This window comes from Pongo pygmaeus, chromosome 1 (assembly GCF_028885625.2).
Source record: "Pongo pygmaeus isolate AG05252 chromosome 1, NHGRI_mPonPyg2-v2.0_pri, whole genome shotgun sequence".
Classification (NCBI taxonomy): domain Eukaryota; kingdom Metazoa; phylum Chordata; class Mammalia; order Primates; family Hominidae; genus Pongo; species Pongo pygmaeus.
Genome location: NC_072373.2, coordinates 112584635 through 112608752, shown reverse-complemented (window position 1 = coordinate 112608752; position 24118 = coordinate 112584635). Strand labels below are relative to the sequence as shown.

At 44.3% G+C, this 24118-nt stretch overlaps 2 protein-coding genes across 6 annotated transcripts in view; one reads left to right on the top strand and one right to left on the bottom strand.

Annotated features, from left to right (window-relative positions):
* TTF2 (transcription termination factor 2) overlaps positions 1-1908 on the top strand; it is a 41957-nt gene extending 40049 nt beyond the window's left edge. For 2 of the 3 annotated variants that reach the window (XM_063651499.1, XM_063651505.1), the window contains exons 23-24: positions 668-850; positions 1491-1908. In XM_063651499.1, the coding sequence (XP_063507569.1) occupies positions 668-812 (145 nt within the window). In that variant the 3' untranslated portion in view covers positions 813-850; positions 1491-1908. Of the gene's footprint in view, positions 1-667; positions 863-1490 lie in introns of all 3 variants that reach the window. The other variant, XR_010123688.1, reaches the window with a different exon arrangement.
* A 9426-nt stretch (positions 1909-11334) lies between these two features.
* TRIM45 (tripartite motif containing 45) lies at positions 11335-22169 on the bottom strand. Of its 3 annotated transcripts, none has more exons than XM_054480793.2 (7): positions 21052-22169; positions 19858-20108; positions 17176-17909; positions 15753-15882; positions 14718-14832; positions 12508-12634; positions 11335-11603 (listed from the first exon to the last, which is right to left on the bottom strand). In XM_054480793.2, exons 1-7 carry the CDS (start codon positions 21298-21300, stop codon positions 11455-11457), a joined length of 1755 nt encoding a protein of 584 aa, XP_054336768.1. In that variant the 5' UTR covers positions 21301-22169; the 3' UTR covers positions 11335-11454. The 3 variants fall into 3 exon arrangements, with proteins under 3 accessions (XP_054336768.1, XP_054336806.1, XP_054336778.1); XM_054480831.2 differs by having other exon boundaries at positions 20943-21788; XM_054480803.2 differs by having other exon boundaries at positions 19858-22009.
* Positions 22170-24118: the final 1949 nt, after the last annotated feature.

Below are 24118 nucleotides of genomic sequence, written 5' to 3'. Positions count from 1 at the left end.
TGTTTAATGGAGCCCTCCCTGACTACCCTGGACACATTTCCTTTTCCTCCTTTTGCACACGGCACATATTTCCATTATAGCACTTACCAGGTCATATTATTATTGTTGTTTATTTGCATATTTGTCTCGCTTTTGTTCTGCTTCAGAGCAAGACCATATTCATCTCTCCATCCCCACACCTACCATAGTGTAGTGAGTGCTTAATCAGTACTTTTGAATGAGTGAATGCATGACAACAGTGCCATTTATTTGGTTTGAAAACCCTGTTTTTAGTGTGAATTCACTAAGAAATAGATACTCTACTTAAACTAGCAGAAATTTGATAACCTTTGAGGCCTTATGGACTTACCAAGGTAGAACTTTTTGGGTAAAAGCTGGATCTCTGTACTTTTTTGGATTGGGATATCTTTTGCTTATTTTGAGTTTTTTTCAATTACCTTAGCTTCAGAAAGTATTAAAATGTCAATGTGGGTCACATCCTTTCAAAGGGACATATATCTAGTCAAGGTTGTTTGGATTCCTTAAACAGGGTTCTTAACTGGACCTAAGAAGACTTAAAGGAAGAAATCTCATTAAAAACAAAAGCATAATAAAAGTTTGAATGTATTATTAGATGTGCTGCTTTGGGTTTTTGATAGTTTGCTTATTTTTTGTTTTTGTTTTTTAGATTTGTTTGTGAGGGAACAGTAGAAGAAAAGATCTTACAGCTCCAAGAAAAAAAGAAAGATTTGGCCAAACAAGTTCTATCAGGGTCTGGAGAATCTGTCACCAAGCTCACCTTGGCTGACCTCAGAGTCCTTTTTGGCATCTAACCTCCTGTGGATAAGGGTTCAGAATAGCACCATTGCTGGTTTGTATTAAGGTCTGGGAATAACAACCTAACCATGAGCCTTGAACTCTGTTCTTTGCATTTCAATTTCACCGTCAAGCCTTTCACCTTCCTCAAAATGAGGCATAATCTTATCCCCAGAATTGAGGAGGGGTTATGTTAACCAATTAGTTAACCAATTATGTTAATAATTTATTTAATGAGTGGTATGGAAACCAATTGATTTTTTTAGATAAAAGAATATGTTTTAGAGTTGGATGATTTTGGAAAACAACTCTGGCAGAATTGTATATAAGCTTCAGTAAAGTTCAAAAAGTCGGCCAGGTGTGGTGGCTCATGCCTGTAGTCCCGACACTTTGGCAGGCCGAGGCAGGAGGATGGCTTGAAGCCAGTAGTTCAAGACCAGCCTGGGCAACATAGTAAGACCCCATCTCTATGAAGAATAAAAAAAATGAGCTAGGCATGGTAGTGCACACCTGTAGTCCTAGCTACTTGGGAGGCTGAGGCAGGAGGATCCCTTGAGCCCAGGAGGTTGAGGCTGCAGTGAGCTGTGATTGTGCCACCGTTTTCCAGCCTGGGCAATATAGTGAGACCCTGTCTCAAGAAAAGAAAATAAAAAGCTCAAAACTCAAAAAGTTCTGTGTTGCCTTTCTCTTCTTAGCTGGTGATGTTGCTCCTGTAACCATCTTTTTGTGGGTGGAGCAGAGAGTCGATCCCTGCAGCCACCCTGCAGCCAGCCATCTGCAGTTCTCTCAGTGCAGGCAGTTCTTCCTCTCAGGCTGAAGATCAAGGAGAAGCTTTGTACATGAACAGATGCTGAGTATCTGCATCATTGTATTGTTTAGTGTCAGTGTATCATTTAGTATTTGCATCACTGTACCATTTAGTGTTGTATTGTTGTATATCACTCAGTCATTTAATATTGGTTATCACCATACCGTTTAATATTTGTATCATTTGGTTCATTGTATCATTTAGTATTTCTATTATATCATTTCTATTTGTAGTATTTGTATAATATTTGTGTCATTTTTAATAGTATTTGTATTTTTACAAATTTATAATATTTGTAGCATTTAGTATCATTGTTTCATTTAGTATTTGGTACAATCTAATAAGTACTAATCCAGTCCAATGCTAATCCAATCCAATACTAATAATACTATTGGTACAATCCAATACTAATAATACTAACAGTAGTACTGATACAATCTAATAAATAATGTGTTTGACAGTGTAGCAGAAATAATGCTATGTGTTCACAAAACCCATTTCCTTTTCCTCCCGGGCACCCAGAGAGACTGTATTTCCCAATCTTTGCTGCAGTTTGACGGGGTCCGTATCAATGGACTGTGGAGAGAAGCAATTGATGTAAGTCACTTCTAGGCTGCCCTCTACCACTTTCCAAAAGATCATTCATGCTGTTTCTTCCCTCCTCAGCCTATGGGATGCAAAGGAACTGATGGAAGATTACAAGGCCCTAGGGAAGGTGAAGCCACTAGCTCAGCAGTTCTTAGCCTAGTTTTTGGCCATCAGCCCTTCTATTAGACTAGTGAAGCCTCAGTCCCAGGATGGCTCCCCATGTGCACTTCCCTCCTCGCCCCAGCTCACCTACACTGGACTATGACATGATCAAGGAATCTTTTTTTTTTAAGCTACTGAGATTTTTGTGTTGTTTACATAGCAGTTTGTACCCTAAACAAACACTTGAGATTTTATATTTCAGGAAACTATTCAGATTTCCTTCTTCTCATTAGCAATTGTTCCAAAAACACTTACTCTGCTAATTTCTGCTAGAAAGAATCACAGTTCTTCTCACACAGAAACATTTCTGTCCCTTGAGTTGGGAAATAAGACCCTATGTTAACCCAGTCACAGTGTGGACTGAGGCATTCGGAGCCTATTTAAGCAGAGGTTTTCTATAAGGACAAGATCTAAAGGCTTACAAAGGTAAAGACAATGGCCTGGTGGGAAGAATTCTAGTCTAGAATGTTTGAGACTTGACTCTAGTTCTAGGTTCATCTTAGCTGGGTGTGTAACGTTGAAAAAAATTGGCCGGGTGCAGTGGCTCATGCCTGTCATCCCAGCACTTTGGGAGGCCAAGGCAGATGGATCATGAGGTCAAGAAATCAAGACCATCCTGGCCAACATGGTGAAACCCCATCTCTACTAAAAATACAAAAATTAGCTGAGCGTGGTGGCGTGTGCCTGTAGTCCCAGCTACTGGGGAGGATGAGGCAGGAGAATCGCTTGAACCTGGGAGGCGGAGGTTGCAGTGAGCTGAGATCGCGCCACTGCACTCCAGCCTGGCGACAGAGCGAGACTCTGTCTCGAATAAAAAAAAAAGAGAAAAAAATCCTTACTTTCTCTACACTCTGATTTCCTCATTTGTAAGGTAAGGTGGGCAGTTTTCAGAACTTAGCAGCAATAAGGTTTCTGATCAAATCAAGAAGCAAAGGAAGTAATATTGCCTTTTTGAAGTTTTGCTATAAGATCGACACACCAAGGTAAAGATTGAGTCACCTGAGAAGCAGTGGCTCCCAGGCCAGCAAGAATGTACAAACCTGGCTCTGCCATTTGCTGATTGATATTAGGCAAGTTGCAGATTCCTTGGACAGCTCAATCCTTTCATCTGTAAAATGTGTGGATTAGCATGTATCTCATGCTCCACTGGGAATTTCATAGCAAATATATATACTATAACATGTTTGACCAGATAGATCAGTAATGTCAACTAGAAAGTATTAGATGAACATTGTCAGTCTCCAGTCAAGCACTGTTTAGGGGAGAGGAATTCTTTCAGGTTCAAGCATTCTGGCTTTTAGTTTGGAGAGGGATGCAGGGATTGTAACTTAAAATCTTCAGATATTGAGGCCATTGACAAGTAATCTACTGTAAGGTAGATGCCTCCTGGTATTTTAAAACAGCTTTTCTAATTTCCCTTGGTATTGTACGCAAGCAAAGCAACCTAGTTATGTCTTGGGTAGGTGTTCTCATAGCCGTGAGATGCTACTGACTTGATGTGGATGCAGAAAAAAATGGAACCACTGCCTTAATAGGATGGAATATACCAAACATGCATTCTTAAATCCTAGTGCTGGGATGGATTACATGAATTACATTGTGGAGCTGCATATCTGTCTCCCCTCTTCCCTCCCTGGGGGTTAGGCTGGGTTTGTTTGGTTTTTTTTCAGTTTGGTCCTCATGAGGCTTAGCATCTAAGGGAGACAGGCATGAATTAACAGAAGTAGCATTCTGGTATATCTATCTCAGGCTCATACTCATTTTAGTGTATATCAGTTTCTTAAAGTCTAGGTATGACAGGGTGGGTCTTTGCACCTTCTAGCGATGGGCAGCATCCCACAACATAGTGGTCTAATTGAGGTGCTGCACTATGAGTCCTGCCTGTGTCAACCAGCCTTCCTTCATGTCACATTACTGCTGCTGGATTTGCTTTTTACATCTGCCTATTGCACCTGACTTGGGCATGGATGATATGAGGTAATAAATGCTTTGAAAACCATGAAGGGCCACACAAGTGCTAGTGTTATTGCTGTGGGACAAGGTCTGGGAATATGAGAACCAGCAGCAGCATGGGTGCAGCTGAGAGCCAGATGGTGAACATCTGTCTCCAAAGTGCAACATTCCTGAGCACCGGATTTATAAGGTATTTCTTACTTGACAGAGTTGACTTCATGGAAGGTTTGTAGTTTGACTTTGCCTTAGCCATGTTGATCAAATAGAAGTATTGTGCATGCCGCAGCTGGGTAAAGTCCTGGGCCCTTTAAAAACCTTGTCAGTGACTCCCATTGCAGGCCCAGCGCAGTGGTTCACACCTGTAATCCCAGCATTTGGGAGGCTGAGGCAGGCAGATCACTTGAGGCCAAGAGTTCGAGACCAGCCTGGCCAACATGGCAAAACCTCCTCTCTACTAAAAATACAAAAGTTAGCCAGGCGTGATGTTGGGTGCCTGTAATTGCAGCTACTCGGGAGGCTGAGGCAGGAGAATCACTTGAATCCAGGAGGCGGAGGTTGCAGTGAGCTGAGATCATACCACTGCACTCCAGCCTGGGCCACAGAGGGAGGCTCTGTCTCAAAAAAAAAAAAAAAAAAAAAAAAATTCTGTTTATGGGAGGTGACTTATTTCTCTAGCAATCCTGTGAGTGATTTAGCATGGCAATTCATGAACACTGAGTTGTTTCCTTGCTCTGATTGTTGCTCAATGAAATGGCTTTTAGCAGGGCTCAAAGGTGAAGCCAGATTCTCCTGCACTAATAGGATAAGCATGGACACACCAGTGTTCAGTGTGGCCTCTGGTTGTCTGAAATTTTGCTATCAACTATAATACCTTGAAAGAATTAGGTTTCCAAAGTGAGATATTGTACTGCTGTTTGTTATATAGCATCTAGCCTTAGGAAAGGGCAGGAAAAATTTAAAAGCACATCTGTAGGCACAAAGAGAATTATAATAGAAATTCAGAATTCCTAGGCATATGACCTAGACGAAAATGTTTTCACAACTAAAAATGAAATCAGGGTCATTTATAGTACAAACTACCACAGAAGTCAGTAGTTAGGGGATGGAGATAGATATGAAAAAAAAAAAAAAGCAAAACCCAGCCTAACTCCCAGGGAGGGAAGGGGGCAACAGATATGCAGCTCCACAATGTTTTTACTATCTTGAGTTCTTTTTACCAAGATTCCATAGCTAAATCCAGATGTATTAATAGGTGGAGACTACTTAGAAAGGATGAGACTATTTTCTTGCTTAATTATCCACACAGTAATTCAGAAATGTATATTGAACACTTTTTATATGCCAGGCACTGCTGGGCACTGGAAATATAAAAGTAAGCAAAACTGAAAAACTATCCTGTCCTCCTGAGGCTTAGCATCTAAGGGAGACAAGCATTAGTCAACCCCGTGTGGCTGTGAATCAGCCATGATGTTGAGTGAGTGCTACAAGAGAGGACTGTGCGGCTGAGAGGGCTTATAACAGGATTTGACCTAGTTAGGGAAGATCTGAGGAAGTGATGAAAGAATGGAAATCAATATGTAAGAGCTCACAAGGTAGAGTGAGATGTTTCTTCCTATACTGCCTGCTTCTAATAAGCATCCACTTCACTGAACCACCTCTTCATTGAGCCAAACCTATCACACAGGGATACATTCTCTGGAGGAAAGTTGAGCAACTATTGCATTTTGGACATTAGAGTATGGGTGGGCTGACAGGTATGTGTATGTTTATTATCCAAGACAGCCCAGGTGTTTATCCTGTTACAACATCCCAGAGGACAGAGGCTCTTATTTGTGACTCTTTTTTCTTACCTGTAACACCAGAGGCATAACTTACATCATAATGCTGCATCTTGTTAACACTTCAATGCTCACAATTCAAAGGTGATTTCTGAAGCACTTTGTTACACTGGGGACAGCTCCTAAATCCTCCCACTCTTTTTTTGCCTCACCTTGGAGTCTTGGGCTCTGTTGATCACTGACTCTGCCAGGTCTTTCAGCAGGCAAGACAGCTCAGGTAAATTGGGTTTGGACTCCACTGTAGTGCATGCATGAGACAGCACCCCCCAATCCCCAACACCCACACACAAACTTTAAATATTTGTAACAGAATTGTTACCATTAATATTGCTTAAAGGCTAACACATTAGCCAGAACCTAGATGTCTTATGGAAATTTTTTATTGCAATGTTACTTCATCTACATAAAGTTGTCCAATCACTGAAACCTTCTCCAACTGAAATAAATAGTAAGCTTTTTGTTCTCAATTCTGAAATCGGATTCATTAAAAGGCACATGGGGAAAGATGATATAATACAACAGGCTTCTTCATGGCAAGCAGTTCCCTAGATGTATGAGGTAACTGGAAAAAAATTCAAGGCTGGTCTCAGGTGCATGTAATTTATCCAACAGACTCGAGATAAGGCTGATGTTTTTCCAAGTGGTATTTGTTTAAATGACAAATACTGAGGTTCGGGAAAAGGGAAGTCTGGCTTATAAAAACAGATACCAAGGAGATCCAAACTAAAAATTCTACCAATTAGATCTTTATTCACTGATCATAATATTAAGTCTCTACTATGTGCCAGGAACTGTCCTACATGGGGACAGTATGGTAGTTTAAAAATGTCAAATCCCTGCCCTCATAGAGCTTACAATCTAGTATGAGAGGACAGACAACAAACAGAATATATATATGTTGGCCTGTAATCCCAGCACTTCGGGAGGCTGAGATGGCCAGGAGTTTGAGACCAGCCTGGGCAACATGGCAAAACCCCATCTCTACAAAAAATGCAAAAAATTCACCGGGCATGGGGGGGTGTGCCTATGGTTCCACCTACAGCGGCTGAGGTAGGAGAATCACTTGAACCTTGGGAGGCAGAGGCTGCAGTGAGCCGAGATTGTGCCACTGCACTCCAGCCTGGGCAACAGAGAGAGAGAGAGAGAGAGAGAGACCTTGTCTCCAAAAAAAAAAAAAATCACAAAACAAAACATATACATATATATATGTGAGATGGCGATGAAACTGGGCAACTCTGGGGTGGGAAGTTGCTATTTTATACAGGGTAGTTAGCTAATAGGTTGATTTTTGACACTGGAGGGGGAACTTGAGAGGAACATGAATCATGAAGGTATCTGTGAAAAAAGCATTTCAGATGGAGGGGCAGTGATTCTAAAGGCCCCAAGACAGTGCTTGGAGTTTGAGGAGCACCAGGCAGACCAGTTTGGCTGGAATAGGGTGATGGAGGCGGATGGGTGGGCAGTAAGAGCAGGGATCCAGATCATGCGGGGTCTTACATGCTGATGTAAAGACTCGCTTTTCTGAGATGTGAGGCCAATGGACAGTGGTGAGCAGAACAGTGACATGAGCTGACATATTTTAAAAGATTTCTCTGATATTGGGTGGTCAAAAAAGATAAAGATTGGTAATTGGCCATTGGATTCTGTAACCTGGAGTTTACTGGTAACCTTGACAAGAGCTATTCAGTGGAGTCTTGAGGATGACAGACTGACTGGATTAGATCTTATAGAGAATGGGAGGGAAACTAGAGATACCAAACAACAATTCTTTTGAGGTCCTTTTAAAGAGGAGCAGAAAAGAGGAGAGGTTGCTAAAGGGGGATGTGAAATTCTTCTTGAAAACTCAGCCCTAACACCCAATGCGACTATATTTGGAGAAAGGGCCCTTAAGGAGGTGATTAAGGTTAAATGACATCATGTGGGTGGGGTCCTAATCCAATAGGACTGGTATCCTTATATGAAGAGACACTAGGAGCACATACACACAGGAGAAAGGCCATGTGAAAACAAGGTTGCCATCTGCAAGCCAAGGACAGAGTCTTCACCAAAAAACAACCCTGCCAGCACCTAGATTTTGAACTTCCAGACTCCAGAACTGTGAGAAAACTAATTTCTGTTGTTTAATCCACCCAGTCCGTGGTATTGTTATGGCAGCCCTAGCCAACTAATACAAAAGGGAAATTCGTATTTTAAGAGGGAGTATTGTACCATGTTTATTTTCTGAAGTAAGCAATCCAGCAGAGGGGGAAATTACTGAAGCAATGTTTTTGGGCAGTGGCTATAGAATGGGATTTAGTACACGGGATAGAAGTTGGCTCTTGATAGGAATTTAGGTAGATGTGTACATGTGGTAGGGATGCTAGGGAAATTCTCCTCTGAATCCATTTATATTCTTGATGAAATAGGAAGCAAGGTCATAAGTGCAGAGTAGAGGTGGGGTAGAAATTGGAGTTTGAGGGGAAGAAATTATGAATTGTCTAGAAGCATGGGAGAATAAATGGACTGGGGAGATGTTTCAGGTTATTGGGCAATGCTGAGACCCCACTGAAATTAGTGGTCATAAATTTTAAGTGAGACTAGTCATCACACTTTTGGTTTTTTTTGCAGTATCATTCAGTTGGGTTAGATGGAAGGTTGGATCTAACCTGGGTTGGAGTTTTGCCAGGCAAGAATGAGAGGGAGACTATGCAATAGAGTGATTATAGTGATCATCTATAGAATCTAAGCTGGGAAGGATGAAGGAAAGGACCTGAGGTGGGTGAGAGAAACAACAGGAAGGTGGCAGAATCACTGCATTGTGGGTTCCAAAGAGGTAGAATTAGTAGTCAGGTTATTACAGTGGGTGAGCTGGAAAGGTGGGAGGTTGTGGTTGCAGGATGCCTGAAATTGAGACTATGCAGAGGGTGCGGTTGGAATCAAGATCTAGGGTATGTAAGGCTAAGTAGGGAAAAAAATAATACTGGGGAAATGATCACGGAACTAAGAAGTCTGTGTAGACAATGAGTTATCCCAAGATTGATAAGGAGTTGTACCAGAGTCACAGCAAGCTCAATGCTATAATCTTCAAGGAATGAAGGGGAATGATTTCGGGCTCAGTAGATGGCTGAACCATGGAGGAATAGCAAGCTGTATAGCTGAAAGGCATGAGCTCCAAGGCTGGCCATTTTTAGAAAAAAAAAGTAGGGCTAATGCTCTAGAACAGGGTTTCTCAACAGCAGAACCACTGACATTTTGGATTGGATACTTCTTTGTTTCAGGAAGCTGTCCTGAGCATTGTAAAATGACTAGCAGCATCTCTGACCTTTACCCACAAGATGCTAGTAGCACCTTGCCCCAGTAGTGGCAACTAAAAATGTCTCTGAGACTTTGCCAGATGTCCTCTTAGGGGCAAAGTCACTCTTGGTTAAGAACCACTCATCTCGGCCAGGCACGGTGGCTCACACCTGTAATCACAGAACTTTGGCAGGCCAAGGTGGGCAGATCATGAGGTCAGGAGTTCGAGACCAGCCTGGCCAACCAGTGAAACCCCGTCTCTACTAAAAATACAAAAATTTGCCGGGCGTAGTGGCACGTGCCTGTAATCTCAGCTTACTCTCGGGAGGCTGAGGCAGGAGAACCGCTTGAACCTGGGAGGCGGAGGTTGCAGTGAGCTGAGATTCGTGCCACTGCACAGCCTACGTAACAGAGCAAGACTGTCTCAAAAAAAAAACAAAAAAAAAACCACTCATCTCAAAGCAGCAGTAATAAGCTAAAAGGACATATACTTCTGGGCTGAGTGACAGAAGGAGTGAGGAAGAGCAAATAGCTAATAATTTGAGAGGGTGACAGGTAGGAATGTGTTTTGGGAAGATCAGATTTGGGTTACAGAAAGAGGCTGAAGGGAATGTTTCCAGAAAAGGGTGAGAACGCAGAGAACATCTTAGTATTTATGGCTATAATGTAGCCCATGTCTGTCAACCTCAAGGAGGAAATGTATTCCACAATGATCTGACAGTCATCATCTAATTATTTCACTTCCTTTGCCTGACCCAATTCGCCAAATGAGTCATCCACTTCTTAAGGGATCTTACAATGCAGATTTCAATAATTATATTTAATACATGCTGAGTTTATTGCTATATAAGAAATCAAGAGTTTCAGAAGAACACACAAAATATATACAGTGAAGACCTTGGCAGGGCTGAGGCACCAGTGCTGTGTACATCCTGTCCCCAAATTCTCCAGCAGCTAAGAAGGCACACTATGAGTGAAGGCACAGTAAGGGTCAAAGCTCCCAGTTAACTTTCTAGGTATATAGATAACAGTGAAGACTACTCTAAAGACTACTCTACTAAAAAACAGAGCTGTGAGAAGGATGAAGGTGTCTAGATTTTCTGTATAAGTAGAACTGTAATAAATGTATGAGGTTCTATTTCAACACCATTCCCCTTTATTAACTTTCTATTTGTATGCCCTTGACCAAAGAGTAATCTTCCAGGCTTTGGGGCAGAAGGCTGACATGGCATAGAGACAGAGGAGGGGGACACCACCAAAACAAGATCACATTATCATGATCACAAAACATGTACCAATAAATCCACTGAAAGTATGCTAACAAAAAGTGGACAAGATGAAAGGTTTCTAATCTCTAGGGGAAATATCTAAATAATGTGTAGCTCAGAGAAAAATTAAAAAGGTCATAATAGGCCAGGTGTGGTGGCTCATGCCTGTAATCCCAGCACTTTGGGAGGCCGAGGCGGGTGGATCACGAGGTCAGGAGTTCGAGACCAGCCTGGCCAACATGGTGAAACCCTGTCTTTACTAAAAACACAAAACTTAGCTGGGCGTGGGGGCAGGCACCTGTAATCCCAGCTACTCAGGATGCCAAGGCAGGAGAATCATTTGAACCGGGAGGCGGAGGCTGCAGTGAGCCGAGATCATGCCACTGCACTCCAGCCTGGGTGATAGAATGAGACTCTTGTCTTCAAAAAAAAAAAAAAGGGTTATATCAGAAAGGAACTAAACTACCTAGACCCTTCAGTTCCAGTGGAATAGATACCTCCATACTATACAAAATGAAAAGGAGTCTCCTGTGGTAGAAAAAGAACATTGCCAACCTACCTTTAAGAGAAATGTAGAGGTGGTTTTCTGTGCTCAACCATCCACAAGTACAATAAGCGAGTAACTAACAAAAGAGCACTTGAACTCCAGTGCAAGATAAGGCACTTTGTTTTTAATTCTATCAGTCTCTTTAGAATGAACGAAGGTCTGGGTCCTCTGGAAATCTCAAGTGGTGCTGCCTGCAGCTTTAAAAGGCTGAGCACAAACCCATCAGAGAGCCACAGTCCTAAGCAGACTCCTTGGTGCGCTCTGCCCACCTGTCCATGTGCATTCAGATTTCTCATTAAATTTTCCACAGCATGACCAGTGGGGACGACCTGGGTGGCCTTTATATCCATGGCCACAGCCTAGGTACCCACCTACATGGGACAAAGAGGAAAGGACAAAAATCAACCATTAGAGTGGAGTCCAGCAGTTACCATTATCATGGAAATTAGACCTCCTGGTAACATGCAGATTCACGGGAGTGAAAATATCTAAGAAAATCTTGGCAAGAGGAACAAGCTATCTGACTGCTGTGCAGTCAGGAGGACCCTGAAAATTGATCACAGAAAATCAACTCATGTTAGCCAGAGTTCTAAGAATGCTGTAGTGATAAAACTTACCACCTGAAGGAAGCGAACTAGTTTGCACATTAACTGTAAAATAAATTGGTTTGGATTTTAACTGTAAAATCATTGAAATAAAAAAGGATAGGTTGGTGGACATAAAAAAATAGAGGTAGATCCTCAAGTGTTTATACAGAAGGATGCAAAAGCCCATTTTATGGCCCATTATTAGAGTAAGGACACAATAATTTTTTAAAAAAGTAATTAGATCCCTTACCTAAACTGACTCCCTATCCTTTCTGTCCCCCTGAAAGACCCAGACCTTGCTCAATTGGTTTAATCATCCACTCCCCCAGCCATGCCTCATTTGGAATTTATTTAAGGTTCTAAAAGGAATTAAGATGGGTCCATAGTTTTCACACTGCTCAGGCCGCTGGAAAGGGACAGACAAACTGAGAATCCTACATAGAAGCACAGGGCTCATAGGAGCTGTACCAAAACTAACAGAACTGAGAGTTTTTAAGTCTGCTATTTCAATTCAGAACAAGGTAGCTTTAAGTGACACTTTTAGAACAGTGGTGTCTCTACAGTCAGACTGTGCTTCCTAGAAACAGAGCCTAAGTCCAAATGTCTAGTGGCTGTGTTGTAGGGAAGGGCCCGTCGCTTGATTCCCACTGCTGGCAGAAAGGCCCAGAGGGTAGTGTTTTCCCCTTACCTGGCATGGTGCCTCCACAGGCGCAGCGAGCGGTTTTCTGGCCCCCGCTGGAGCAGAAGGTGCAGCAGTGAAACACACCTGGGTGTGGGCGGTGCTTTCTCCTCACAGTCACAGTGAATGGCGAGCCCTTCAGTGTTCAGACCAAAAGCAAAGAACAGCATCTTATGAGTTAACAGGATGTGCTGAGCATCACTATGTGCTAAACAGAGTCTGAGGCACAGGGCCTGTCCTCGGACGGACAAGGACAACAGGAAAGAAACAGATTAGAGGACAAGAACCCTGCTCAGCTGAGAGGGGGCAGATACAGATGCAGTGGAAGCATCACAGGGTCTGTGCAGCCCTACCATGCTTTTCACCGCAGATGCTAAGTACTAGACGTAGGTACTGATTTATTCCATGTAGCCAAACCTGCTGGACACTGACAGGAGTCACACAGTTAGCTCCATTTTCAGTGACATCTGTATTAGCTGGGGATTGTTCTGGCAAGATGGCAGCAAAAGCAGAAGCCCATGCCACAATAAACTTAAGCTTTTCTTAATGGATTCTGCCTCACTCTATCCTTACATGAAGTATAAGTACCTAGGTCATTCAATACATTAGTAATCTCAGACTGACTTTTCTCTGGGATTCTCAATCTCAATTCTTAAGGAACCTCAGGTATAACAAGTAGAATGTTGCAACCACAAAGATAGGACATTCTGTGGTCCCTTCTCCAATTTCTCAGCCAGGTGCCTCTTCTCACATACCAAGCTAGCCTCCTTCCTTCCATCCTGGACATGACTTATCTGTTTACTCACCCACTTATTCTGGGACTGTGAAGACATATGGAAGGGAGAAAGGTTAAAATGTGTACAGCTAATAATTCTCAAATTAGTAACTCTCCCATCTGCCCCCTTTCCTTTAAGGATAACTTTCATTCTCTAATTTATATCCCATGTTAAACAAAAAATATTTATTTATTTTTTTAAAGATGGGATATCACTCTGTTACCAGGCTGGAGTGCACTGGCACAACCATAGCTCACTGCAGCCTTGAGCTCCTAGGCTCAGGCAATCCTCCCAAGCAGCTGGGACTACAGGTGCACACCATCATGCCCAATTTAAATATTTAATAAGTTGCAACGTGCCAATCCTTATGTAAGAGCCACATTGTTTGCGAAAACGCAAAACAGAGAACCTAGCACCTTAGAAGTCTTTCAGATGTTAAATTTCCCATCTTAAAGAGTTTACAATCCAGTTAAAAAACAACTTGGTATTCAAAGAAATGGGTTCAAATTCCTATTTTGCTACATTTGCTGTGTATTTTAATGCAAGTTTGGTCTCTCAGTCTAATTGGACACTGATCCCTGTGCCTGAAGGGTTTTGAGGAAAATTGAAATAATGTATATAAAAACACCTAACCTGTTTCTGACATACCATAATTAGGTAAACAATAAATGGCTATTAAATATGAGTGTTCATTAGTGCACAAATCATAAGTCTAATACATCACGATGCTATATGGTATTTTACTGTCCCTGTCAGTGTTGATTTCTGTGGAGGGAAACCTCTGACTACTCCAATGTCAGCAGAGAGATTCTGCTGGACCTGTTAGTATCACCCAATTTTTAAAAACTCATACTCTCTAAAGCAGAAAGTGCTCTACTTGTTTGTGTTATAATTGTTTGTAGAAACCATGGTAACATAGCTTGTTTGGTATATTTGTTTGTTTATAGGAACCATAGTAACAGAAAAACCTATATGTAAAACAGAGTAGAAAATTACATGAGCAGATGGTTAGGCAGATAGATGACTAGTCAATTGTGAGGAGGGGGCATAACCCTCTCAACTGTGTTCATGTCCAGACACAGTCTGGACAAAACTGGAAAATCCTGAGCTAGATTATATTTTTTGAATATGCATGGTTGTCTGCTGGCAGATTACCCCCTGTGATCAAGACATCTTCTCCATATTAAGAATCCTAAGAAACCGACTGGGAGAATGATAAACTATAAGCATAACTGCCTGGAGGTGACACAGGGATACAGGGTTCTTATGGTCAACAGCATCCTCCAGGAGAATAAGAGTAGCAAAATCTGGGCTGTTTCTAAAGTGAAGAAGACATGGGAATTCTGTTCAGTCTCTCTGTATAGCTGATCCCATGTGAAATGTCTCCAGATCCTAAGACAGTAGAACCCAGGGAGCTCAGGGAAGCACGTGCACCAGTCTTACCTGCACATGCTGTTCTTTGATGCAGACCCACACAGTATAGACGCCAGGTTCCTTGGGGGTATAGGAAATGTAGTATGTCCCATCCTTGTTATCCTGGACCATTGTTCTGACTGGGCTGAATGGAGATAAGAGTCAAAACACCACTCCCACAAGCCGGCTTCAGTTGCTACTATTTCAGAATGTAAACTACACCATCCCATTCAGTATTAATGTTAAATATTCCCAAACAGGATGCTTCTTCCATTTGCTTCAGAAGTTAATTTTACAACAGAAGGTAAACAGCATAAATTCCAATTTAGTCTGATATTCAGACAAATTCCTTGAATATATTATTGTGTCCTTTTCAACAGGCTTCTATTGAACCCTCTTGCTCTGTTGTCCCTCCTCCATTCTCCAATTCCAGAGAAATATAAACATGCTCCAGGCATAATTTAGTGCCAAAGGGAGACTGAATTTTAAAAAGGGTACCATTCAGTCTAACACAGAATATTTTTCAACTTATTCTAAAGCTTGAGATGAAAACAATCCGAGGGGCAGACCATAGCTTTGAGACAGAATTGAATACAAAACCCACACAAGAAAACACATTTGGTCACATAACGTTTCATAGTATTAGGGGGAAGTAAGATGTAACTACTGAGTTACACTCCAATATCTTTTTTTTTTTTTGGACCTGGGGTCTTGCTCTGTTGCCCAGGCTGCAGTGCACTGGCACAATCACAGCTCACTGCAACCTCGACCTCCTGGGCTCAAGGGATCCTCCCATCTCAGCCTCCTGAACAGCTGGGATTATAGGCATATGCCTCCACTCCCAGCTAATTTTTTTTTTTTTTTAATTTGGAAAGACAAGGTGTCCCTATGTTGCCCAGGCTGGTCTTGAACTCTTGGGCTTAAGTGATCCTCCTGCCTCCACTTCCCAAAGTGCTGGGATTACAGGCGTGAGCCACCATGCCCAACTCCAATATCTTAAAGGACCTCATGTTTCCAGTTTTCTCACTGCCTGTTATCCATGACACCTAATTGTATCATACAAACCTGTCTCTCTTATCTTTAGGGACAATGGCAACTTGAATGTTGTCTCCTCCCCTGCCCATGATTTCTCCTGCGGCATCCTTACAAAGCAGGGTGAAAGAGGCTGTCTGTTTCTCCCGAGCTCTGTGGAGGTCTGAAAAAGATAAACACTTGGTCCTCACCTCAAATGTAAACTGCAGTGACTACATCTCCATCTTGCTTTTTCTCTTCAGAACAAAGGGTTGTACTTTCCTGTTTACTGTAACCACCCTGGCTGGCTCCCTTTCTTTTCTCTTCCCCTTCTGCCTCCCAGAGTACGCCTCTTGGGAGTCCTTCCTGGTTAGCCTGGTTCTCTAAGCTAGCAGCTGCTTTGGATCACACAGGATCCTGGAACTTACCTTCAGTCCTAGGAGGCTTTAAAAATACTCAGGACTGACCAAGGTATTTAAAGAAAACCTCTAGACCCTGTGAGAGAGGATAGTAACCCCAAAACCACCCTCCCTAAGCTCCAGATCCTGCTGGGCTAGGCAGGGAGTACATCTGACCAGCCTCACGACCCTCCATGTTTTGAGATCCTCTGCAACTTGGTAGCTCATGCCAAGGTATTGGGGGGATATCCAGTAGCTACAGCCCCTACTCCAGCATTCAGATGAAACAGGGTTTCTTAACCTGGGGTTCATGAACTACTATGAGGTCTATGGAAAGGCTTATGAAGAGTCTAAAAATCTGGAATTGTATGCACAAGTTACTGGGTGTTTCTGTAGGAGAGAACATTCTCAAAGAGATCTATGGCTTCCAAACAGTTAAGAATGCCTGTGTCAGAGTCTGATGACTCTTAAGATGCAATCTTCCTATCAGGACTGACCTGTGAAATATATGTTTTAATAACATGCTTCCATTAGAAAGGGAACATTCGTTAAAAGCAACTATTTTTTCCCCCAATTAAATGAAACACCCACCATATCCTTCTAAATGCCAGTAAGGTTGATGTGAACCAAAAAGGGCCTAAAGGAAAGGAAACCGTAATCTCGTTTTCCTCATTCCTCTGAAACCCCCTTCAGAACTTGATCTAGGAATCCAGGGCCTGCCATGCTCCTCTCTGAGCAGGCAGAATTTCACCTGGCCCTAGTCATTGCTGTTACCTCCAACGGGCACTGTCTCTGTTCTGCCATCTGGTAGAAACGAAACATGATCTGTGTGTTTCTCAGCCATTACTACTTCTCTGAACTGGAAAAGGGTCAAGCCTCACTCCTGTATTAACTGTACCCTAACCAGAACAAACCAGAAAGGGCAAAGGTGGGGGTCACTGTCTTTCAGATCAGTTTATCTCCCCACCTCTGGTAACCTGGTCAGTAGGGCGTGCTTCCTAGCAGAACAAGCCACCAATCTTCACACACCATCTCCCTGTCCACTGCCCTCTCAATGTTAATGGGAAATGCCTTCCTACCTTCTCCTTGTAGGACACATTTGGCTGGATCAACCTCTTTGGTATTAATGGTACCATAAATTTCATAGCCATGGCACTGGCCTGCTTTCTCCTGAGGACAGAAGCGTATCTTATCATTTACTCCAGGACGGGTGCTATATTGAACTTTGTTCAGCTTCCTGAGCCGTTCTACTGCCACCCCCTTGGTGATGAGGATCTCCAAGTCTGAGCCGCTGGTCAGCAAGTGCTCGGTGAACTCCACTCCAGTCCGCATGTCTGCCAGTAACTGTTCCAGCTGGGCCTTCTGCAGCTGCAGGGAATTTTCCTTCTGGGCCCGTATGTCTTCCAGCTGCTTCAGCAGCTTGTCTTGATGCTCCTCAATGGCCTTAATGTAGCCCTCCGAGAATGTCCGGACATCAGCTGCCACTGCCTCCACTCGCTTCTGGAGGGCACTGTTCATTATGTTGATCTGAGCCAGGGCTTCCTCCAGGGCCTCCACGTGGGGCTGAGTACCTTTGAGGAGCTCCCACACACAGTCCCCATGCTTCTGGATGACATTGCCGGTAAAGTCACAGGGGTGTTCCCGATGCTCCCCCACCACGCAATCCCGGCACACGGGCCGGTCACAGAACTCACAGAACAGCCTCAGTTCCTCTGCAGGGTGAACAGGACACAGGATGGGCTTCCCAATCCGGCTGCAGCCTTTCAAGTCTTTTAGGTCCACCATGGTGTGGTAAGTCGTCTTCTTCTGCCGCCTAGGGGCAAACAGAGTCAATAACAGGAAATAAGGGGATAATTCTGTTGGGAATAGTTGGGCAGAGAGATTTTAGGAGCACAGGCTCTTAAGTTAAACAAACCTGATTTCAATTCCTTGCTCTAATCTCTAATTGCATGATCCTCTCTGATTCCAGTTTCTCGTCTGTACATTGGGGACAATACCTACCTGAAAGAGCTGTTGTATAGAATAACGTGTGAACAGACTAGGGCTCTGGCTGGCTACATGCCTATGCAGAAGGTTGCAAGACTATGATTGCATGCTAGAACTTTCCCAAAGAGTTTAGACAAGAGTCACAGTCGGCTTCCTAAGATAAGCTAGCAGTGAGGGCATGGCAGAAAACTAGCACCAAGAAACAGAAACCATGCCAGATAACACAGCAATAAAGTCCAAGCAATTAAAAAGCAGACACCAAGTCTCATCTAGCTTGCATCTAAGATTTTGGTGAAGCATTTCTGTTGACCTGTATCACCCAAATCAGCAGGCTAGAATTTTTTTCAAGAGACATCGTCAACATTATTAGAAAGCGTGAAACCGGCCGGGTGCGGTGGCTCACGCCTGTAATCTCAGCATTTTGGGAGGCTGAGGTGGGCAGATCAACTGAGGTCAGGAGTTTAACACCAGCCTGGCCAACATGGTGAAACCCCGTCTCTACTAAACATACAAAAAATTAGCCAGGCATGGTGGCATGTGCCTGTAATCCCAGCTACTGGGGAGGCTGAGGCAGGAGAATCGTTTGAACCCAGGAGGTGGAGGTTGCAGTGAGCGGAGATTGCGTTATTGCACTCCAGCCTGGGTGACTAGAGCCAGACTCCATCTCAAAAAAAAAAAAGAGAAAAGAAAGTGTGAAACCAATCGTTAGTGGAATCAAAGCTCTCTTTCTAATTCCTTTCCTATAGTAGCCCTCTAGAGATGTAGGGAAATCCTTAGGAAAACATGGTGACTGTTCAGAGTTCCTCCATTAGCATTATATCAATTTGAAGCTTATATGCCTATTCTGGCACCAGAAGAGTGGCTGCAGAGAAAATAGGGTCAGCTGGTTTGGCTGGCAGCAAGACAGTCGCAGGGACTATCACATAATTACAAGTTAAAAATAGAGTGAAGTCTACAAACTTGTTCTGTTAGTGTAGCCAGAAAACAAATGGAAGTAGAACCCAAAATCTGTTTTAGGCTAATCCTAAAACTGTCGTCATTTTATATTCTGGTGTCCTAGGATGGGGTAAGGTAGAGTAAGAAGGGACAAAAGTGATCCATCTGACAAACTATTCACCAAAAGCCATAAGAGACATAGTCTGCACCCAAATTAACACCTACCAGCCCACCTCACCAAGCTCCAGAGTAAACTCTAAGGTACAAAGCAAAAGCTGAGGTCCAGCCAATCATCATCACCTATTCTAGGAGCGAAGCATGGGTTAGTGGAATGTAGTCAAAATGATCTGGATTTAATACTCAGTTCTGTTACACATTTACTAACTGTAGGACCCTGGCAAATCACATAATATTGCTGAGCTTGTTTCCCCAATTAATAAATGGGGTGAAAACAGGGCCTGCTTTTCTGTAAGAGTTGCAAGATCGAAGGAGATCAAGAACAGGATCTATGCTATTATATTCATTCTCCTGTTTCTCCAGCACCCAGTACAATTATTCACTACACGAATGATTGATGACTGAAGGAAACTGTAGCTGCACTTTGTAAATTGAAAGGGATTATGCAAACCTCTATTGCTATTGCTGCAGGTATTATATATATTAGGCTGACCGGGTTAACTGTTGTACTAGAGTATTTGCTATTGCATTGTTATATTGCTCTTTGACCTTCCACGGTATTTGAGAAGGCTTTCCTTTTCATCTGCTCACCGAGGGATTTGTCTTGACACCTCTTTGTAATCTGCTCTTAAGCTACACCTGGTGGAGTGTCCCATCTTTACCTATGAGCCTGGCAGCAGAAGTGGCAGAGGTTGGCTTTGCAGGTCTGACATCTCTTCTCTACTTCCCTGTCGTTGCACAGGTCACACACCAGGCCCTGGCTTTCCCCACGTAGGCTTTCCAGCATCACATCATTCACGGCCAGGTGGTCTATGGTTAAAGCCTTCACTCCACCCATGGGCAGGTCCACCTCAGCATCACATACCGGACAAAGGATGCCGATCTGCGACTGCAGACTTCGTGGCTTGAGTTCCTGGAATATTGACCCCTCAGAGCTTGTGTCAGAGTCTCCCCCTCGGCTGTCCACTACTGAGAAGGGCTCCAGCTGCTCCAGACACGTGGTGCAAACTGTATGCAAACAAGGCAAGAGCCTGGGGGCTTTGAAAAGCCCCAAGCACAAGGGGCAGTGAGTCTTGCCTGAGTTCCCAAGTGCAGTCCCACTAGGGAGTTTGCTTACAAAGCCCAGCAGGGGCTTTCTGTTTTCTGACATACTCCCCACGTTTGTGACCAATATTAGAAAGTGCCCTGGGCAGTTCTACGATGTAGTAGTAGGTGATTAAGCCCACCCAAAAAGAAAGTTTCCAGAACTTGAACAGAGACCATGGGGGCTCCCTCGCTGACAAATAAAAGGGCAGACGGGAAGACGAGGCTTCCTCGAAGGAATCACCCACAGATCTACTCAGGAGGGCCCCCTCCTTTCCACTGCATCCCATACCAGACACGCCCACGCCCTCCTCTGCCTCGCAAGTCCTCCCTGGATGCGCTTCCAGGTCTAGCTCTCCAGCTAGTCCTGCTGCCAACAAAGTCACCCCTGCACCCCTCGCTCCCTCCACTGCCACCCCCCTCCCGCCACCCGCCCCACTGCGCCCCACACGCGACAAGCGCCGACCCCGCCCGCGCACGACGAGGTAGGGGCCCTCTTGCTCCTTCCCTCTGCGAAAGGCGCGCGCCGGGCGAGGGAATTGCAAGCCGCCGGCGGGCTTCTCGGTGGCCACCGCCTCCCCCGCGCCTCGGTCCGAGACGCCCGCGGGCTCTGGCCCTTCCTCACACCAATCCCAGCCCGGTCTACTCCGGCGAGTCCAATCACCGTCCGAGAGGGGCGGCCCTCGCCGCTCCGGGCCCCGCCGCCCTCCAGAGTGACGCCACTAAGCATCCAATAAGCTTTGATAATTCCACATCTTCGCCAGTCCACTCACGTGGGAGGCGGGACCTGACAAGGCCGTGGGCGGGGCGGGCGAAGGACTTAGAGTGCGGCGGGAGGAAAAGGCCAAGGCTCGGAGCGAGCGGCATAGTGTAGTCAGCGTCACCGTTTCACAGGGACTGTCCCTCTCTGTGGTGACCAGAGAGGCCTCAGGACCTCTTAAAAAGCCACGCTGATTTGGCGCCGGGACGGCCTTCTTTCTGCCCTCGGACTGGTCCCACGAACGCAGACTGGGCTCTCCCATTGGTGGATGGCACTGTCAGTTGGCTCTGCGCTGGGAGTGGGAGACGTTTTTCGGGCTCCCGAGGCCTCGACCGCTCGGGGGCGCCAGACGTTTCTCCTCCACGCGGGTGTGAGGCTACAAGGTTCCCCTCTGGCCTCAGGCGCTTATTGTAGCTCACAGGTCCCTCAGGCCTAGCGTGGTGGGTACAAGCACTTCCGCGGCTCCCCGGCTTTGGGAATTTTTCGGGGGTGAGGGCATCTCAGGCTCGTGTTCCGGGGACCGGTTCGGGAGACCGTGGAGCCGAGGTCTCGAATGGAGGGCTTACTTCGGCCGGGCCAGGGAGCGCCACCCTCCTTGTCGGGCTCGGGAAGGCTTTGTTTCCCCGTCCGGGGAGAGTGCAGATGACCTAAGGAGTTGAATGTCACCCAGGATTCCACAGTCCTGTGTAACAGAAACGAGCTGAGCGAGTTGGACCCGCCGTTTTTATCAGTCAATCACGGAGGGCTCCTGCCTGGTCACAATGGGACAATGGACGGTGGCAATGAGGGACAAGCCCTCTGTGGGCTCAGAACTAATTGGGAAGATGAACACGTCCGATCCCTTTAACTTTATAATTACACGGCCGCCTTCTCTGGCCTTACCAGGCGTCTCCTGATTCTCCAAAATTCCGAAAATGGAAACAGCTGCTCCCTTCCCCTCCACCTGTTGTTATCTCCAGTTGCGTCAGCCTGTCTACTGGGCCCTCACTGCTTTCTTTGTTCATGACCTTCCCTACTTAATTTGGACCCAGTGGGCGGCTGTTTCACTGATTCCTTCATTATCCGTTTCATGCTATAGGCATAAGTGTCTGGAGCCTAAGCTTTTAAAAGTATGGAATCTGAAAAAAAGTTGACCCCAAAATATGAAAAAAAAAACCACTGTAAAATATAAAAATGAAATGTTTGGCCATTTCCAAAATATAACACGCCAGTGAGTCAAATGCCACCTTTATATAAAATGTGCAAGTAATTTCCCAATGTTAAGCATATCTCCAAAGATTTTTAAATAGTCCTTACCTAGATTTTTTTCAGCCTCTTGTCCTTCTTGCATCTACTCTCAAAATCTGCATTCGCCTCTCCAGTAGGCTGGAGGAAGTCACAACAACTGTGTGGACTTGGGTTTGCTATATATTCTTGCTTTGAACTTCACCTTTACCCTCCCTGCTGCTTGGCTGTGCTTTACTTCATCTCTTGTTCATGCTGTATCACATTTCTTGTGGTAGTAGTTTCAAGCTTCTCTTGTTTCAGAAGTGCTTTATAATTTACACGTGCAATATCTCATTTAGCAGTATCTCATTTAACCTTTAACAATATTGTAAGGAAATGGCCTCAAAGAGGTCTTGCCAGCTCTTGGATGGCCAGACCAAGTTAACATATCTGGAACTTGAACACGACCTTATGATGCCATGTCTAAGATTATATCCGGGCTACCTCTACCTTTCCCTTTTTTTTTTTTTTTTTTTTGAGATTGAGTTTTGCTCTTGTTGCCTAGGCTGGAATGCAATGGCAGGATCTCGGCGCACTGCAACCTCCACCTCCAGGGTTCAAGCGATTCTCCTGCATCAGCCTCCCAGGTAGCTGGAATTACAGGCGTGCACCACCACACCTGCTAATTTTTTGTATTTTTAGTAGAGACTGGATTTCACCATGTTGGGCAGGCTCCTCTCGAACTCCTGACCTCAGGTGATCCACCCGCCTCAGCCTCCCAAAGTGCTGGGATTACAGGCATGAGCCACCGTGCCTGGCCACCTCTACCTTTCCTTTCTCAGTTTCTTAAGCATCAAATCTCTCACACATGCTGCAGCTAATTCCCTTCCATTGATGAGAAAAACAAGGCTGTCTGAAGAACTGCCTCGCCTTTCTACTTAAAAAATCCATGATTCCTCACACCTCCTCTCGTACCTCTCCTGACTGCCATTCTTTAGTGCCAAGATTAGATCCTCAAGATCTTGTTTTTTATCCCAACCTCTCCTGCTTCCTCAAAACCTTATTCCTATGTTTCAGTCAGTCAGTATTTCTGCCAAGAGTCCTGATGAAGTCCTGAAAGGGGAAGCAAATCGTCTTTTGATCTAGCTCCCCTTCAACGTATTAATGGTGGTGGTTCTTGCCGCTATATTTCTCAAAAGAGTGGTCTCACTGTCTGCTTTCATCTTTTTATAACCATCACCACCCATTTATTCCTCCCCTCTTTCCTATTGAGACTTTCTTGTAGATCATGAGTGACCATATTGCTGGCCTTTTCTCAATAGGCAATCTCTTTAGTATTTATCATTTTTTGTACTTCCTCATCCTTAAAACTTGCCTCCTCCTTGACTTCTGAAATAACTCTACTCTCCTAACCTTCTATCTCTTGGGCTGCTTCTCACACCCTCCATCCTCACTAGTTCCCCTTCCTCCACTTTATTTCCTACCTTTGCGTCTACATTTCCTCTTACGTGGATGATTCCCAGACCAACGCTTCCAGTACTGATGTCTCCCCTGAGCTTTTGACATAGATTTCTAAATCTGCACTCAAATGTGTTCCTATCACCAAGTCCCACATAGCTTAAACTTCACTGAACTTCTTTGCTCACTGAACTGCACTCTCTGAATTTTCCTATTTGATTCTTTCCAGAGTATCATCACTCTCCTTTCCCTCCTGCATGAAACCTTATAGTGCTGCTGGCCTCCTTTCTCTTGTTCCATATCCAGGCAGACACCAATTTCTTTCCATCCCCACTGCCAACACCTCACTGCATACACTTTTTAAGATGCTATAGCTCTTTATCACCCTCACCTTAAGTATCACAATAGTGTCTGAA

What these genes read in the sequence shown, in the direction of transcription:
- TRIM45 (XM_054480793.2), bottom strand. Translation starts at nt 21,300, where the DNA reads ATGGGAGAGCCCAGTCTGCGTTCGTGGGACCAGTCCGAGGGCAGAAAG. An exon ending in TGTCAGGTCCCGCCTCCCAC is followed by an intron (nt 20,109 to 21,051) that starts GTGAGTGGACTG and finishes TCAATATTCCAG; the next exon opens with GAACTCAAGCCACGAAGTCT. An exon ending in ATGTGTCCTACAAGGAGAAG is followed by an intron (nt 15,883 to 17,175) that starts GTAGGAAGGCAT and finishes TATCTTTTTCAG; the next exon opens with ACCTCCACAGAGCTCGGGAG.